Here is an 18683-nt window from a genome sequence, read left to right as displayed (position 1 = left end):
GCTGTGTCCAACTGCTTGGCTACAATCTTGGATGCATTGTGTGTTCCTGAATCCAAGGGTTATTAATAAAAGACACTTGTGGCATTTTTTTTTTCTTTCTTTTTTTTTTCCCACTTCCCCATGTTTAAGCATACACATTTTGTATCTTCCACCTGACAACTCCTTTCACGAGTTCAGTCTGTCCCATTGACACAGTCTGCAGAATGAAGCGAGCCACAGCAGCTCTCTCAGTACATGACTTTTCGTTACCTACATGAAGAAGGATCTCTCAGGAAGCAAAACCTTGTACCCTCCTCTCCAAGGAAAAGCCAGTGGTTTCTTTACCTCAAACTGATTGTCATGGAAATCTAATCCTTTTTCTTTTTTTTTTTTTTTCCCTTAAACTCTTCCCTGAGGTCTCATTAGAGAATGAGTGCCAACTGCCTACAACAGATAAGTAATTTCACACCAGCCCACATTTCCTGGCTTCTCTAAGTTGACTTCCACATTTGCTGAAGCTCTCCTCTGCTGTCCCTATGCTGGCACTAGCAGGTGTGGATGCAGGTCTGGGATCTGATCTGGCCAAAGCTGGGGACTTTTTGAGGGGGAGAAAGGGAAAAAATTGTCCAAGTGATGCTCCAGTCTGACACGCCAAACTTGCGATACAGCCAGCCAAGGGACTTGAAAAACACTGACAGAGGCTTTAAACATTTACTGAATGAATTGGAGTTGGCTAGAGACCATAAATCCCTTGTTGCCCGGTTCTGTGAGTCAGCCATTCATAATTTTTATGCTTATGGAAATTTATATACTGAGGGGTTTATAAAGCAACCGTGCTCCTGCAGCAAGATGAAGCCTTCAGCTTGCTGAGGGAAGGCTCTGGCTCATTCCTCGGACCCAGGATGAGGCTGCTGCCCTCCTCTTGGTTTTCAGAGCCCAAAGTTTTCCATAAGTTGTTTTTAAGCCTGCTGCATCCCTCAGCAGAGGGTTATTTCTGTCCCTGGATGTTTACACCTTTTGCCACCGCCTGGTAACCCAATCTTTATAAATCACACACATGCTTCCAGAGAAGGTGGTTGGGAATAAACAGCTAAAAACACACTTTCAGCAGAATTATGTCACAGTTTGTGGCCGCCCGGTCCTCACACGTCCCAACCCTGCCCTGCCTGTGCCCGCGGGGCCGGCCTCCCGGCGGGCGGGGAGGAGGAGGAGGAGGAGGAGGAGGAGGAAGGTGCCGCCTTCCTCCACGTCATTTCGAGGAAGAGGACAGCCCTCGGGGCCGGACAGGCGGCAGGAAAGAGAAAGCGAAAGGCAGAGGGACAGGGACAGGGAAAAAGACAGGGACGGAGGAGGCGCGGGGGGCTCGGCGCTGCGCGGGACCCGGCTCCCCTCAGGTACCCGCGGCCGCCCCACAGCGCCGGGGCCCGGCTGCCGCCGAGCTCCGTCCCTCGGTGGGCCGGGGAGGAAGGCAAACCCCGACCTCAGGGCTGGGCTGCCCCTTGTTCTCCTTCTCCTTGAGCTCCAGGGGAGGTGGGTGAGGCTGGCTGCCGGGGGGGAGAACCCCCCGGAGGCGTGGGGGTGCGCCTCAGTTACCTCACTTAACTTCATCCGACCCTAACCTGAGGGTTACACCTCGGTAAATGTTGGTTTCGGAGCACAGAACAGACTGGGACACTTGGTGGCTAAACGAAGGTGGCCTCAGCTTCCAGCCTCCAGCAGGTGCTGTGGTGTTACACAAGCACTGGGCGCAGGATTTGGGGTTATGAGCGCTAAGCGGGGTCAGGGCGCTGGTGCCCACCCGCACTGGCATTTTTGGGATGTTGTGGGCACCGTCAGCACCCGTGGTGCAAAGTCCTGGTGCTTCCCTGGCCTAGGTTTGCTTGAGAACTGGTGTGCCTTCATGTCTATCTATCTGCAGATAAATGGTCTGTGATCGTCTCTAAATTCCTTCTCATATGCCCCCACAAAATCTTGTGGCAACAGGTTCCAGGTGTTACGCTATCAGCTCTGAAAAAAAAAATAAAGAAAAAAGGGTATTTTCATGTGCTTTAAGCAGATTTAAGTGTTACACCCCTTAATCACAGAGCATGCATAACAATATAGTAACACCATATGGAGCAGAAAGGTAACACAAGTTTCAGTCCTGAAACTTAAGTCGTGCAATATAGAATTCTTCGTGTACATCTCCGGTTTTTAGGTGTAGTGAGGAAGGAGGCTTCAGATACCCAATATATATAATTTTTTCTTTTTTTTTTTAATTTATTTAAATGTCGTATCATTTTATCCCAGCAGAGCTTACGGTATTTCATTGTGGACTATTTGCTACAAAAAGAGCCAATACATACAATTCTTGTAATTGTTTTTTCTGTTCCCTCAGGTTTCAATGGATTTATCACTGCTGCCTTTAAAAGATAACGATTTTGTAAGTATTTCCTGATGTGTTACCTGGTAAAGTCTGTATTTGATAATAGGATCTCTGAACGGAGATTTGTGCCTGGACTGCTAAGACAGTGCTTCTTAAACTTCTTGTCTCACCTTCTTCCATCCTTTAATACTTTGGACATTCCTCGTCCTCTCCATCCCCACTTTAATAACATCTGAAATTCCAGATGTCAGTGTCCAATATAAATCTTTCCGCAAACCTCATACCTCAGGGCTTCCCTTTCTCTTTCTTTCCTAACTGGCTCTTGTCTCCATAGGGAGAGTCCCGTTCCAAAGTGTCTGCATTACAGACTGTTAGAATTTCCTTGTCCTGCCTCGTCTGCTCATCTGTTTCCATGGAGGTTTCTTAGGGGAATTTCCTTTTTCCTGGTGCCTCCCTTCATCCAGTTCTTGCAGCATGGCAAGTGGTTTGGATGGGACTTTCCCTTGGATTTCTTGTGTTCTCTTGGTATTTTTTTCTTTCTTTGAGGTTGAAAACTGTTGCAGTTGAGCATTTTCCATAACAAAGCATTTTCCATAACAAACAGGCATCCTTTCTTATCATTTTACAGCTGTTGAACGTGCATCATTCTGCAATCCTGCACTCAGTCCCTTGAGAGAAGGAATTTTTTTCCGGTTCTAAGTTATACGCAGATGGGGATTTCCCTGTTGCTTAATAGGCATTTGAAACTGGACAAAGTTGTGGAAAAAAGAATATTTTATGTTTTATTGCTTTTCGGAAAAAAAACAGAATTAGCAAGAGAATTAACTAGATTATCTAACAGGCCTTTTCCATGTCTAAATTTCATGGTTCACATTCAAGTTTTATGTAATCTTAAGTAAAAGGGAGGGATTGTTTCAGCAGGTCTCTTTGGATTTTTTTTTCTTTTCTGCAGAATATTGCAGTCATAGAAACAAAACAGAACAGAGAATATGGGCTCTATCCCATTGTAATTTCCCCGTGCTTCTGAACTTCTGCCCTGAAGGACTTAAAATCTAAAATTCCTCTTTTATTGCCTTTCCCACCTGATGTTACCATTCATTGTCTAACCTGCCTGAGCTTGGAAACATCCCATTTTGCATTTTTTTTTCTCTTTAGGCTTGTATATTCTTTTCACATCTTCTTAGAGAAACTGCTGAGAAAGCTTACAGATAAACCTTTGCAGGTTTGGGGGGGCTTAACTCCTTGTGGAAGAACATACTTTTATGATTTATTAAAATATTAGCCTGTGAATATTTTCAGTTGGATAATTAGAAAATGATGAGTACTGACCAGTTGCTGTTTTCTTATTTTCTTAGATTTTTGTCCTGTCCAGCCAATTAAAGTAGTTCACCAATTTAGACTAATTGTCTGAATGTGTTTTTTTTTTTTTTTTTAAATAAAGTGGCATATGCTATCATGTGGCATGAGGATACTAGAAAGACTTAATTAGGAAGTATAGTGGGTTTCTCAAAATGTCTGACTTGCCACGTATCTTGCCTGCACAACTGGAGAAAAACAGGAAATGGGCATACAGACAAAAAGCATTGGACTTTCACTAATGCCCACATTGCAAACTACCGTTGCAAAATGTATTGTCCACCCACAAAGGGTTATTTATTTAAATCCTGAAGACTAATTTGAATTGTTTAGGGTGTCTCAGTTGTTCCCTAATAGGGAAGTAAAATTTTTCTTTTCTTTTCTCTCCAGCATCTGACAACTCCTGATCCTCCTGACACGTCCAAAGATGAGATGGAAAGTCTTAAACAAGAACTGGAGAAATGGAAGGCAAGTTCTATAAAGTGTATAGAATCATGGAAATTAGCTCAAAGATACTTCGAAGACCATTAGTTCACCCTTCTAAATCCAAATCAGCTCTCCCCCTATCATAACCGATGTTTGTCTGACTTGCTCTCTGTTCTTTAATGGTACATACATGCTTTTGTTAATCTCAGTGGTAACTAAACTTGTATGTCTAAAAGAAATATTTATCCAAAGCATTAAAATAAATAAATAAATATAAAGGGCTTAGCTAAAGTTTTGTTTGTTCTTGTAGGGAAAAAAAAATTCTAAGAGTCTTTTTCTTTTTATCATCCAGGAAAGACTTGAAAAAGCTGAAAAATTAAAAGCTGACCTTCAAGTTTGTAAATTAAGTGCTGACGAAGAATATGTTAAACAACAGGATGAGCTGAGAACGCTAAAGGAGCTTGAACGGAACCTTCATAAAGAGAGTATTATGTCTAGGGACACCCACGAGGTATGGAGAAGGCTTACAGCTCTCAGTATTCGGGGAATTGTGAGGGAGGTTTTGGTTAGAGAAGATAAGAGTAGGATTTCCTTTCCAGTTTAAACAGCTTCATCACTTTGCAGAATGTAAGACTAGGCTATTTTACACACAGTTTTTCAATGGCAGATTAAGAACTGGTACAATAAAATAAAACTTACAGTAATGTTGGAAGAGTGAAGGCAGAACTGAGACCTATCTTGTGTAGAAAATGAAGGCAGGCAAAACCACTCTGCTGAGATTCTCCACCAAGAGGTAAGTTTCAGTTTTGTGTGATAAAGAGAGAATTGAATGGGTTGTTTCCACTGCTTCCTCAGATCCCAGCACCTGGTAGATGTTAAAGCACCCAAGGGAATAGCATTTCTTAAGTGACAATAAGCTGGTTTCAGCCAGAAGTTGTCTGAAGATGGCTCTTCTTTCTAGAAATAATTGGTGTGTTACTTCAAAGTGCTGTGTAGTCATTGGTGCAGTAACAGGAGAATTTTCTGTAGGCTGTTGAGGTTGTTTCAGTGAATTTTTGTTTGGCCTGAGAATTGCTGATGAGAAATTAAGGCTTCAATATCGCAAACTACTAAAATATAATTAGTAGGTTAAGTGTAATAATTGAAAGCTGAAACAGTTTCTGCTGTCTACAGATTTTGCTGGAATATCTTCTATGTGTTTAATTTTGCATTTAATATTTTTGTGCTGCAGAAAGAACTTTTTATACTAAACCAAGAAAACAGCAAACTGAAGAAAGAGATTGAAAAGCTCAAAGAAGACCTTGCAGAATGTAATTCAGAGCTTTCGTGGGATAGTAAGGTAAGGTTTGAAGTACTTTGCAGTTTTTCTTTTGGAAGGGCACATTTTTATTTTGCCAGTTCTAGACCATCGGGGCCAAGTTGTTCAGCAACCTTTACTGATATCAATGTAAAATACAGCTTGAAGCTTTATTTTCCTATTTTGTCTGGCAAGATAATGGGAAGAAGGTTAAGGATATGGAAACAAGTACAAGTGTGTGAGATGCTGAAAACATGAGAAGAATGAAGAAAAGCAGAAAATGGTTAAATGGAAGACACTGGAGGAAAAAAATCACATAGCATTGCTAATTTTCAAGTACTTGCATTTTATATTTCTTGGGTAAGAGGATGGAAGGAAAAATGTGTCCATTGGCAGTAGAGGGAACAGAAAGCAAACAGACTCCTAGATAAGATGCTGGTTTTGAAGATACGTGGCAGGAATGCCTCTATTGCTCTGGCTATTTTATCTTGACACAATATTTTTCTTCTACACAGAATTTTATTTTGAAACAGTTATGTAAATGGGGAAAAAAGAGATATCTAAAACTCCCTCAGATCTATTAAAGCAGCTTTTCCTAACCAACATTTTCATGAACATTTACATCTGTGGTAGTTATAAAATACATAGATATTTATGTCTTTATTATTATGATGGTAACATACAAGCCAGTTTATTTGCAGATTTAACATTTCTGTAGAGCAGTGATACAAGTGGGAAAAAGTAAGTGGTACCATGAATGACTCTGATACTGGAATTTTACAGATTTCACGTACCAAAAGTTTTCTAATCCTACAGATAGGAACACCTGTAGACTTCAACTGAATTTTTGCTGCATAGGGTCAAGTCCAAGTTCAACCAAAGTTAACCAAAGGAAAAAATAAAAAAACAAACCTGAACGCATGGACAAGAATTTGAGGAATAGACATGTGCAACAAGTCAGTTAGTTAGCAGTTATACGTGTGTTACCGGCTGTGACTTCAATCTGTGTGACTGTTGAACTTGAAAAATACGTGTATATGGCAACTCAAGACTCTACTGTTCATTTTTCTGTTAGGCAGTAATTACATATGTGTTTTTTTTTCTCTATCTTCATTCTGAAATATTAGATTGAAAAAAAGATAGCAGACATGAAAGTGGAGTTCACTCACATGGAAGACACGAAGGATGATTTTCCAGATACCAATACTCGCTGTGTTTTTTCTGTAACATCAAAAATCCCATTCAAACTGAATCAAAACCAGGCACTGCTTGCTTTTGAAGATGCGGAAGGTATGATGCATGTTTTAAATATAAAAAATTAATGTCTCTGGTGTCTTTCATTACCAAGGGGAAAAGTTTTACATAAACATTTAGGAAAAAACGCCTCAGCAACAGCCAAAGAAGAGTACACATGGAACTTTTCACTGTTCTGATGCCAGTCATTAGCAAAAAATTCTTCCAAGTGCTCTGTATGCGTGTTTGATAACAGCATTTCTGCTATCACCTAATACAAACAACACTTTGTGTCTGAAATTGGGAATATGTTTCTACCTCAGTTTTGTTAAGCACGATTCAATTTGTTTTGACAGCAGAATTTGATTACTTTCTTTACTCTGGGCAGTACTTCATTCTGACAGGAGTTACTCTGGTTAAGTCTACATGCATCAGATGCTGGGTAGATGTGAGATGATAGAGGGATGGTGCAGTCTGCAAGTTGCCTGCTTGCCACCGAGATGCCTGCTGCTTGGCCTGCAGTCTGCCTGGGCTAGTTAGCATGGTGGCTAACTCAGCTGTGCAAGTATATTGCAGATGTGAAGCTGGTGTCTGATTCATTTATTGCAGCTAAAATCTAACATTCCTAATAGGCATTCTCTACAGCTGGCAATGATGTGCTTTTTATCCATGGATCTTTAAATAAAATACAGAAAGGCTAGTATTAATGTTTGACACAGTGAGAGCATCTTTTGACAGCGTCTTTTATTCTAAAGGTAGTCAACAGCTAAAATATGGTACTATAACTGGTGAGATTTAACAGACATCGACATGCCTGAAGATGTAGATAATGGGATATGGTTGCCAAACTTACTCATTTCTTACTTACTGATGTAAAAAGAGCTTTTTGCTTAAGAGACTGAGGAATAGTCATGTTTTTATAACGATTAAACTAGGCTTTTCTCCACTGAAAACTTGTTATTTTCCTCAGTTGCCCAGAGACTGATAAAAATGGGTAAGCATTCTCTGCACCTGGACAGAAAAACAACAGATGTGAAAGCAGTGCCTTTTACGCTTGGAATGGGAATCAAATTTGAGGTAATTAACTAAAATATAAAACTTTAAAGATATACACTTGCAGTACGTAAAAGACTTTATGTTCAGTCTTGTGGGTGTTTTCAATCACAAAATGCATGCGTTATTTTTGTTAGCTCCACATCACTATTTCTGGAAAGAAGATTGATGTTTCAGAAATACCTGAGCTATCAATTCCTGATGACTGGGTGAGAGACAAATTAGAGCTGAATTTCTACAAATCTGAACACGGAGGAGGAGAAGTAGAAAATGTAAAATATGACAAGAAGTCTAGAACAGCTGTTATTACATTCCTCAAACCTGGAGGTATAGTATGTAATAATTTTGTTAGCTGGATGTGCAGGCTGTCTGATCTGTTTCCTTTCCCTTATGTTCTGTGTTAATTTAACCAGTGAATGCAGATAATCCTTCCCTCCTGGGAAGCTCTCCTTCCCAGAGAGTTAAGTAGATCAGGAAAAGATGTGGTTTCACACACATATCTGTAAATATTGTGTTACTTCATCACATCCTTTTTTGATCAATCATGACCTGATATGTAGCTTTTCAGCTTTGTTTCTATTTTAGCTTTGTCAAAAACTTTTTTTTTTTCCTTTGCATTGCTAGACGCATATTGTGAAGAGAAAGTTAGGAAAATGTGTTTGATTTTTAGCTCTTGTTTCATGACAATAAACTCAGAGAAGCATTCAGTTTGCCCAACTCTAGGCATTTTGGTTTAAGCGTATGAAATTCTAAAAAGGTCAGTGGAGCCGCATCTATTTCGAGCAGCTACTTTAGAATTATTTCAGAAGCTTTTGTGGGTATTTACTGATCTTGCTTTTTTGGAAATGCCAAATGAACTTTTTTCAATTTGTATACGAAGAATTTGCAAGTGCTGTCACATACGAGTTCCTAAATCCAAATAAGGAAGATTAGTCTGCTCTTTGATATGCTTACAAAATGCATTTGAGGTTATATTACTGTTATCCCTCTTTTTCTCTGTTTCCATTACAGCAGCAAATGGCTTTGTGAGAAGTACTAAATGTCCTTTCTCTGTAAATGGAAGGCACTACAGGCTTCATGTGTCTCCAAGCACCAACGTACACTTGGAAAAGCTTCAGGTAAAAAAATCTGTTTCAGGCTACTCCTTAAACAGAGCAGGTACGTGGGAAACAGGAGATATGGGCAGAATTTTCAGTTCTGAGGACTGCAGAAATTTTTCTGTACGCAGTTTTTGAATCCTAATAGCAAGTGTGCATCTGCACTGTGCTGCTGTGCTGATAATCCTATGTTTTGTAGTGCAAGAGCTATAATTTATTTTAAAAGGGCATGCATGTCTTTCTTTGATTAAATTATATCATTACTTACCATAATGTCTGTGCCAGGCAGGAGGCAGATACTGAATTGTTTGTGAAGTATGTTATTAGTAGGCACAACGTTTTTCCATGTCACAAAGCACTGTCAATGTTCAGCCCTAATGAGAGGCCTTGTTGATAATCTCAGGAGAGATCCTTGTTCTATGAAACACTTGCTCATTCATTTTTTTTTCATTCAGTTGTTTGACCCAAATAGTAACTTCTTTTCCTTTAACACTAGTCTGCTTGCTCATGATATTCTCACTGAAATTGTCTTTTACTTTGTATGAATAGATTATAATCAAGCCAGTGCTGTGTATATAATCAGGCCTTTATAATTAAAGCATCGACTAGAGTTTGTGCACTTAAGAGATATGACATTCTTTGCAGATGTGTGTCATGTATCAGCATTGATTTTGATGGAGTGATACAGTCTATAACCATTAGAGATCCCCCAAACCAGTGTGTGCATTAAGGAGTGTGGGACAAACCAGTTAGGGAGGCTGGGCACAATTTCTATTAAACTCAGCACTGTATGGTAAAGTTCAGAACTCTTGTTATTTTCAGTGACAGATACATAGCACATTGACCAAAATCTTAAAAGGTAATCAAAGATCCTAGCCCTAGCTGATAGAGAATATGTTTATTTCCAGTATCCGTCAGTTCCTTTAGATGTACTTGTGACAGCTGATGCATAATGCAACTTTCTCTTTCTGTCTTAAATAGCTCTATGCTGGGATTTCTAAGAATTCCATCCTGCTGAAAGGAATTGCAGAGACTGAAGATGACGAGGAAAGCATACAGGACATGATTGAAATTCATTTTCAAAAGCCTAGTAATGGTGGTGGAGAAACAGAGAGAATCAAATATGTATCAAAAGGAGCTACATGGGTTTGCTTTGAGGAGGAGGCTTAGAATGCCAAATGGAAAATGGGACATCAAACTCATGAAGTTCAGATTTCTTGTTTCATCTGAGATGCAGGAAGTTACACCAACACTTCTTGTAGAATTGTGCGTAAATGTTCAGAAATTTATATCTGAAAGAGGAACTGCCTGTCTTTCTGATTTAATGGCACAGACTTTGCATAGAAATTTGTTAAAATGCACTGCTTTGTGTTCCAGATGTTCCTGATTAAAGTCAAGGAAAAAGCCCTTACCAGCACATAAAACTTAATCTAAGATTTGCGTTTTGGAAACCTGTGTACTTTTACTGATTGGAAAAAAAAAATACTGCTTTTAGCTGTCAAAATGCTATTACTTCCTTGATACTTCCTGTAGGATCTGATCCAACTGCTATTGAGCGTCTCATAAATTAATAGCCTGGTTTATTGTTTAATATTTGTTTCTACAATTACATTTTTGTTCCTTATTTTTCAAATTGAAAATACTACAGTGAAGACTTCACATGATTCTTTAAAACAGATTTCTTTGTAACAGTGCTGGATTAAAAAATCTGATGCTGAACACTGGGTCTGAGGAATTTATTTAGTTGCATGTGACTGGCCAGGCTGCCAGCTCTGTGAGGGTGTGTATTAGACGGGTCATTTGAAAAAGGCATATAGATTTTAGGAAAAAATAATTTTTCAGCATGTAAAATCCCTCTTTTGTTTCCAGTTTATCCTTTCAGATAGGCCTGGCCTTGGGCACCACCAGGAATGGGGCAGCCTGGGCCAGGGCCTCACCTCTGAGTAAAGACTTACATCTCCTTCTTATATTTGATCTAAACCTGCTCTCTGTTGCCTTAAAGCTTTTACCCCTGGTCCTATCCCTGCACTCCACTACTCTTCCCCAGTTTTCCTATAGCCCCCCTGAGGTACTGGAAGGCCGCTCTAACTTCCTTCTGTAGTATTTGACATCTTAGTATGCAGAAAAAAATCACTTTAAGGGAAGCACTGCAAATATATCTCAGGTGGAATTCTGAGAGAAACTTTTAATAGACAACGAATACATACAGGATACTAAAGGACTCCTAGCACCACAGCTGACTGCATTTGCTGTTGGGAGAGATATGTGTGACTGCAGCTCCTCTTACTGTTCAGTGCATGCAAAGGCAGGGCTTGATTACCTACCTGATAACTATGATATAGGAAAAAAAAAAAAAAAAGGAAAAAGGAATGATTTGTTTATGGGAATTATGTGCTTTTGCCTTTAACAGTCCTAAAATATTGATGAGATCAAACGCCTTAAACAGAGAAGAGGAGGAAAAACTTGATGAAGACTGTCAGTAATTATAACCGTAGCTCATGATAAATGTTGAGAAAGAAGTCCTTGAAAAAGGAAAACATTTAAAATTCTCCTGCGGTCTCGCTGCGTGTGGGAGAAGTGCGAAGAAGCAGGCTTTAAGCACACAAAACCAAGATGAGATTTTAATTAACATTCTAAGGCGTTTGTTCAATTTTCTCACTGACGAATCGATAGAAAGTTTACTTTACAGCACCAACCGGGCCACGTAAAGGCTGGAACACGGGTTTAGTGCTGAAAACGGAACAGAAAACGGAACATTTCGGCCATGTCGCTGCCACAGGGCACTGCCCCTCTGCGTCCCCCTGACAGGAATCCACCCTCGGCCGCCCTCAGGGGGAAGGGGCCGGCCCTCCCGGTGCCCGCCCATCGCTTTCTCTTTCGTTTCCCCGGTCCAACACCACCGATGACCGGGGACAGCCGCCTCTAAAGGCCACCGGGGGCCGGCACAGCGACGGCCATGGCAAGTGGCAGCGGCGGCAGGGCCGGAGGGGCCGCCCGGGGGGGGTCGCGAAATGGCGGCGGGGCGCCCTGAGGCAGGGGCAAGGGCGCGGGGCTGGCGGCGGGTGGTAGCGCTCCGCCGGGCCCCCGGCTACGGCCGGAGGGGCTTGGGGCGGGTGGGTGCCACCGTGAGGGGTCCTGAGGTGGGTTAGGACAGCCGGGGGGGTCGTGGGGCAGCCCGGGTGCCCCCCTCAGGGTGCCGGCTTCGTGCCCGTGTGGCCCCGCAGCAGGCACCGGGCGCGTACGTGCCTCAGAATCGATTCGGCGTAAATCCCACCAACCCCCCCCCCCTGCTTTTTTCGTCGTATTTTTATTTTTTATTTTTTTCTTGCTCCGAAGAGCCAGCTGGCAAGGTGTGGGGGCTGTCTGGCAGCTTGGAGCGGCCCCGGCTGCGTGAGGCAGGAGAAAATCCTGCAGAAAACCTCGCCAGCCCCTGAAGCGCCCTGTTTGTATTCCCTCCGTGTTGTCTCCTTAGCGCAGGAACCTGCTGTTACATTAATAGAAATAATTACCAACATAACCGAAGCGCCTAGCTCTTTATTGGGTCAGCTGGTAAAATCTGGCCTCCGAAGTGCCAGGAGGGCCACAATATTTTATACAGCCCGACTCCAGAAGAAACTTTGTAAGAGAAGCCCGAAGAATGCAGACTGAGGGATTGACCTGGCGTAGTGGCTCTGAATTTATCAGCAACTTGTTCCCATAAACGCTCCATGCAAACAAACTAAACTGTTTTCTTTCTTCCAAAAAAAGTAAATGAACTGTTACAAAATTTCCTCAGTGTCCCACCGTTTATGGTGATTCTGCCCTATTTCCAGTGAAATAATGCTGTTTGCTATTTCTGCCTAATAAGAGTGGAAAGAAAATACGCTTGCCTTAACGAGACATAGATGCAAATCCTATTTAGGGTGGGTTTCATGTTTGCAGTCCTGGGAGGTCTGGCTCTGATGGAAATCATGTGTGTAGTAGCCACTTTATGCACTGCGAGTCTCAGATGACTGGGATTATGTTCCTCCAATTTAACAAGGTTGTCCATTGAGTAAGTGGAGGGAGATGAGTCAGAGCATAATGCTGGATCCCAGCTCTCAGGGATTTAACAAGTAAGGACTGTCTGAATCTGGCCTTGCCACTCTGAAAAGAGAATGCTTATTGAACAGTACATGCAATTAACATTTTTCATTTTCTTTCAGTCCTGAATATTAGAGCAAACAATCATACCCGTGTGACACCGGGCCTTTCGTTTGGAAGCTGTTAAATTTAGTTTTAATTTTTATTGCGCTAACAAATGAGGATGCCGAGAGTGTGTAAATGACACATTTTTTACTGCACAGTAGCATAAAAGTGCCTGAGGGAGTCTGGTATTAGCTGAAATCAGAATCTGATTCAGCAGCCTTAGTTACCTATGAAACGGGCATCTTGTCTGACTAAAGTGAAGGGGAGTCACTGCAGCAGTCAGGGTGGGTGTGGGTAACCACTATGGCAGGTCACTGCTACTCCTTGTGCTTACAGTACCCCATTTCTCTATGTGCAGGACACGGGACGAGCAGCTAAATCTGCAAGGACAGTTGTCATCTCTGGTGTTCCAGATGGCGTTCTGAAGGATGATGTCATGAGTGACATACTGGTGATTCATTTCCAAAAGTCAAAGAACAATGGTGGAGATGTGGAGGACATAATATATCCAACAATGGAAAAAGGAGTTGCGTATGTAACTTTTGAAGATCAAGAAGGTATTGACTCTAATATGCTGTAGGAAATGTTCCCTCAGGAATTAACCCTAGAATGTTTACCCTAAACCAAATAAGTATAAATTGTTTACTGTTACTAGGATTTTATGTGTCTGGGAGACTAACACTTCTCTCTTAGTCAGAGTTTTAGGATTTTATTTCTGTTCAGTGAAGTCATGACTCTGAAGAGGCTTCGTGCAAAGTGTTTATTTTGTTTGTTTTTAGAAATAAATTTATACCATGCATAACATGATATTTGTAGTCAGGCCTTTTTTGGGGAATAAATACCTGACAATTAATGTTCTAAAAAGGCAGCCTTCCATCTCTCTCTCAGCACTTTTGACTAATGCATAAAATATTAGGCAAGAGTATTGAATCACCTGTGTATGTATGGGAAATTGTTAGGGAAAGCATCAAGAAAAAAAACACCCACAAAGTGTTCCACCATCAGACTGGTAATAATGCATTATCTTACTGCAGAACAAACAAGTAACAAGTGGCTTTCTCTTTAGTTGTAGAGAGTGTTCTAAAGAAGAATGAGCATCGACTAGAAGACAGGAGACTCTCCAGATACTACCCTTTGAAAGTAACTCCTTACTGCAAAAATGTAAGTTCATTCATTATTTATCTTGTTGTACCTCCTTTGCTATGTTAACCATTACTTAACTTTTCTCTAATTCAAAATTCTAGGTCTTCAGCTCTGTCACTTCTGTCCTCAATATGTCTGTTTTCAAAGATCAGTATGTTTTAGAAGATCTGATACAAGAAATTAAAAAGAAGAACACAGCTTTGAGCTTTGGCCCTCTGCAATCCAATGGACATATTTCTGTTCAAGGGTCATTTCCAGCAATCAAAATGCTAAGAGATTGCCTTTTATTAAAAGCAAAATCCCTTTCAGAGGACAAAAATGAAGAAAGGAAGTCCCATCAGAGACAGAAGAAGCAGCAGCAGCAGCGCAGACTTACCACAGATACAAATAATTTTGTTCATGATGCAGAAGGGGAAAAGCAAGTGGTAGTTCTTGACACAGATATATATCTCTATATGAAGAACGTTCTTCCCAAGAAACTCCTAGCAAATACTGATGTTGTAATTTCCGACATCACGGATGGTGATATAACTACACTATATCTTCAGAAAGTTAGAAGTAGGCCCCATGCTGCACAGGTATTAGCATTCAAAGAGGAAATTGAACATCAGTCTCTAAAACTTCACAACACTTTATGTAAAGAAAGGATATACCTTGAGGAGTACACCAGAGATGAAAAGCAGAAATATAAATTGATGTGTGAAACTCTAAAATCCCACTACCCTTCTGTTTTGGTTATTCCTTATGCTACTCACATTGATGTGATAGGAAATTCGTCTGAGGTTTTTGAATTTACAAGGGAAGTGAACAAAGAGGTTCAGAGCCTGTTTCAACACAGGTAGAAAGATAGCATTCATGTTATTCTACACATTGAGCTTCTAATAAACTGTACTGTTGCAGCATATGCACCTCAGTGTCACTTCAGATTGGCCTTATTTCTCCCATGCACAGCCTGGGAAGTCAGCATACGAAGATGAAGAAGCCCATTCCTCCCAAATCCTACATTAAGTTCAGAACAGGTAACAAATGATCTTCATATCAGTGAGACCTCTTCTGTCCAGATCTTTCACAGAATCACAGAATTTCTAGGTTGGAAGAGACCTGAAGATCGTCGAGTCCAACCTCTGACCTAACACTAACAAGTCCTCCACTAAACCATATCACTAAGTTCAACATCTAAACGTCTTTTAAAGTCCTCCAGGCATGGTGACTCCACCACTTCCCTGAGCAGCCCATTCCAATGCCTCACAACCCTTTCGGTAAAGAAGTTCTTCCTAATATCCAACCAATCCTATCCTTCCTTTCGTTCCCTGCGTTCCGGGCACATGTAATGCTCATTCTGTCTTGCTGTCAGGGAGTATATGATGAGAAAAGAATTTTTAAGGATTTCTCGTTTGCATAGGAAGGCAGAGATACAAAGCTGGGTGGGCCAAGCTGGTATGAAAGGCTGCACTGAAGTTTAGGTGTGTTTCTCTGGGCAAAGAGATGACCACTGAAAACACAAGTGGTGGCCTGCTGCTGTTGCTTTTATCTGCGTAAGAAAGTTCTCATGATTGAGATGCGTGAAGAAGGCAGAGCTTTGATACTGGAGGAGATGGAATGCTCATTAAATTTGTCATGCCATACAAAGGACCTTAGAATTTAGCACTACAAGTTTTTAAGAGAAGAAAATAAGTGTGTTTGTATTCATAGGAGCGATAACAGTTCTTTCCCCAGCTGTAACAGCTTCTGCAGCATCCCTTGACAGCATCTTATTTAGACATGAAAGTATATCCATAATTTCGATGTGAAAGTCGTGGGGCATTTAGACTTTTGAATGAAATTGTGTTTATACAATTCTTATGCCTGATGCAGGAGTAGAATAGTCTTCCAGATCCAGATCGTGAGCAGTCTTTTTTTCTGTGCAAAACTGATCAGTCAACATCGAAACTAGTTGTAATTGAGATCAGAAACACCTTTATGCCTTATTAATACTTCCCAGTTCCGTTTTCCAGAGCAGTGTCAGAGGTTCAGGCAGTGGGGTTTCTGCCCCCTTGAGTAAGGATGGAACAATCCAATATAGCCTAAATTTCTATTTTTGTTAGGAAGTGTACAAATGCACAGAGAAAATCATTTTGATAGGTCTGGATATGCATACAGCTAAAAAAAACCACCCTTATGTATATTGTTTAGACTTCAAAGCTATCAGAATGATACCTGTTTATTCCTGTCTTGTCTGTAACTTTCATTTCTAGTGTTAAATGCTTAGAGTAAAAGCTGAATGATTACTACAGAATTCTGTCTCATTCACTGAAATTAGGGATCAAGCCAGTCCATAGGAATGTGACTGTTTAGTGTCTTTTTTTTTTGTTAAACTTTTAAAATATTAGACCCATTATAAGGGTTCAAATGCCCATCCTAATTTTATTTTATTTTTTGTAAAACCAATTTAGAACAAATGTTTATTTTGTGAAATCAGAGTGTTCAGAAATCCTTTGTCAAAACATAGAGCATTGGCTGTTTTGTCTTACATGCAGAGTTTTATGAAATTAAATTATGAACTCAATAAAGAAACGAGTTATTCAAAACATTGTGTCCGTGTTCTTTAAACCAACCCCCAGACGTTTAGTTGGAAGCCCGACATGCTTAAGGAATTTTCTTGTCATGACTGATTATCCACTGCAATTATGCTAATGAAAGATAAAGTTGTTAAAATAGTGCCGGCGCCGTGTTTTAAAATACACTGTCAAAGTGGGAAAATGGTGAGTTTAAGCACTTTCATCTCTTCCAAGTTCCTCTGGAGCCAGTAGCACCCCCAGGGGGCTCCTGGTGGGGCTGGAGATGGGTGCCCAGGGTCAGGCCCTGGAAAAGGTTCTCCTCTACTCCCCACTGACAGCTCACCAACACTCGGCGGTTTTGGGTACTACCTACATTGCCTAAGCAATGATGGGGAGTTTTTCAGCCTTGGAAAAGAGAAAATCCTTTAAGAAGGATAATCTTTTAATGAAATTAGTGCTCTTTCTGCTTTGGTCTTCCATTCTATTTTCTGAAGATCCTCAAGGTTGTTATTATTTATTTTTTTTCTGGTTCATAGCATTAATATTTCCTAGGCACTTCCAACAATGCTTAGGGCTGGTAAACCAGAGATGCCGACATCACTTTGAATACTGGCAGGTCAGTAGTGGCTGAGCAACACCAATTTTTGAGTCAACTTTTGACAACAGCACTGGTAAGGTACCGCTTGATTTTTGTTGTCTGGGTTTTAGGTCAAACCCTGAAAATCTTGTGAAGATTGCAGCTGAATAAAATTATCTTGCTGAATCCTGGTTCAGTTGTAGTAGCTCCTCTTCAGATTCACTCGTACCTTGGCACCTGAGTGCTGGGGCCATCGTGTACCCTGCCAGCCAGCTCCACCTCAGTGCTCCTGGCGTCTCCGTCTGCTGTCTCTGGTCCCATACCAGGATGTCATCTCTTTAGACAAGATGAAATTTGCATTTGCTGTTTTGGAACTATGGTAAATAGTAAACTGGGATGTTAGTTCATTGTGGATTAGTAAATACTATCTATTGTTATGCTCCTGGCTTTCTGGGGCTGCTTTTTCAGGGGGGTTTTGCAGAAGCACTGGCTGGGAACGCATCACCTTTGTCATCTTTGATGGTTCTTTGTAGCTCAGCAAGGGCAGGGCACGGAGCAGGTGTCCTACCGCAGGATCTTTGCCGCTGATAGCAAAGAGGCTGTGGCATGTACAGGCTGTGACTGCCTGAGCTGCTATTTTAGATTTAACCCCAGAGAAACCTGCTTTTTTTAGCAGGAAAAAAATGTCAGCTGTGGTCCACCAGGATATAGCAGTGTTTGCTGTAAGATATAAACAGTGTTTCAGCAGAATAACATTATACGTGGGATATGCATTTCTTCCTTCCTTCATGATGCAGATACCATGGAAAACAATAGATGTTTAGCAAGAAAAGAGAGTCTGATTTTGTCCTTACCATGAATACATAAACAGATACAACAAAACAGGTCGGTGTTAGGTCTGGTAAAAGACTTGCTGGGTCTCATTCTCACAGCCACTTCTTACGGGAAGCAAAGCACTGTTATAGCTATTAAACTCCTCTTGACAAAGGCATTTAATATTTGTGTGTGTTGGAAAATATCCGGCAAAGCATATTAGATGTAATTCCTAGATCTAAATGCTTGGTGCTGACTCAGTATTCTCAGCATCAGATTTACACTTTTAATAGCAAATCCGCTCATGGGACCTCAACAAAATATTTGTTCTTATTGCTGTGCCAACGCTTGCTGCCCTTTGCCAGATGGGGACACGTAACAGGTCACACAGTAAAAATACAGTGCCTGATTTTGAATTAAGGCATAACTCCCACTGACAAAGCCTTCAAAAATAAAATAAATAAAATAAAAAATCAGCCAGGAACACCAGCAGAATCAGAGCCCAGTTCCTGGCAGGGCAGCACCCCCCTATGGTCAGTGCACATCTTATTCTGTCGTCTGAAAACCTTAAGGTTTGAGAGAGAATTTGACATCCCTTAGCAAGAAGATATTATACAATTTGGAGGAGAAAGCAATCTCA

General features: G+C 41.0%; 2 protein-coding genes across 4 annotated transcripts; both read left to right on the top strand.

The window, feature by feature from the left end:
* Positions 1 to 85: 85 nt before the first annotated feature.
* On the top strand, positions 86 to 10525 carry NMI (N-myc and STAT interactor). Of its 3 annotated transcripts, none has more exons than XM_084523871.1 (10): positions 86 to 1373; positions 2357 to 2401; positions 4091 to 4168; positions 4479 to 4637; positions 5358 to 5465; positions 6551 to 6713; positions 7627 to 7733; positions 7847 to 8036; positions 8721 to 8827; positions 9788 to 10525. In XM_084523871.1, the coding sequence occupies exons 1-10, from the start codon at positions 1095 to 1097 to the stop codon at positions 9974 to 9976; spliced, it is 1425 nt and encodes a 474-aa protein (XP_084379997.1). In that variant the 5' UTR covers positions 86 to 1094; the 3' UTR covers positions 9977 to 10525. The 3 variants fall into 3 exon arrangements, with proteins under 3 accessions (XP_084379997.1, XP_084379999.1, XP_084379998.1); XM_084523873.1 differs by lacking the exon at positions 86 to 1373 and adding an exon at positions 1485 to 1509; XM_084523872.1 differs by lacking the exon at positions 86 to 1373 and adding an exon at positions 1573 to 1698.
* A 1101-nt stretch (positions 10526 to 11626) lies between these two features.
* Positions 11627 to 16683, top strand: RBM43 (RNA binding motif protein 43). The gene is made up of 4 exons (XM_084524854.1): positions 11627 to 11765; positions 13332 to 13530; positions 14040 to 14134; positions 14218 to 16683. Exons 1-4 carry the CDS (start codon positions 11763 to 11765, stop codon positions 14956 to 14958), a joined length of 1038 nt encoding a protein of 345 aa, XP_084380980.1. The 5' UTR covers positions 11627 to 11762; the 3' UTR covers positions 14959 to 16683.
* Positions 16684 to 18683: the final 2000 nt, after the last annotated feature.

This window comes from Aythya ferina (genome assembly GCF_964211825.1).
Source record: "Aythya ferina genome assembly, chromosome: 6".
In the NCBI taxonomy this organism is placed as follows: domain Eukaryota; kingdom Metazoa; phylum Chordata; class Aves; order Anseriformes; family Anatidae; genus Aythya; species Aythya ferina.
The sequence above is the reverse complement of the archived record's forward strand: the minus strand, read 5'-3'. Positions and strand labels throughout refer to the sequence as shown.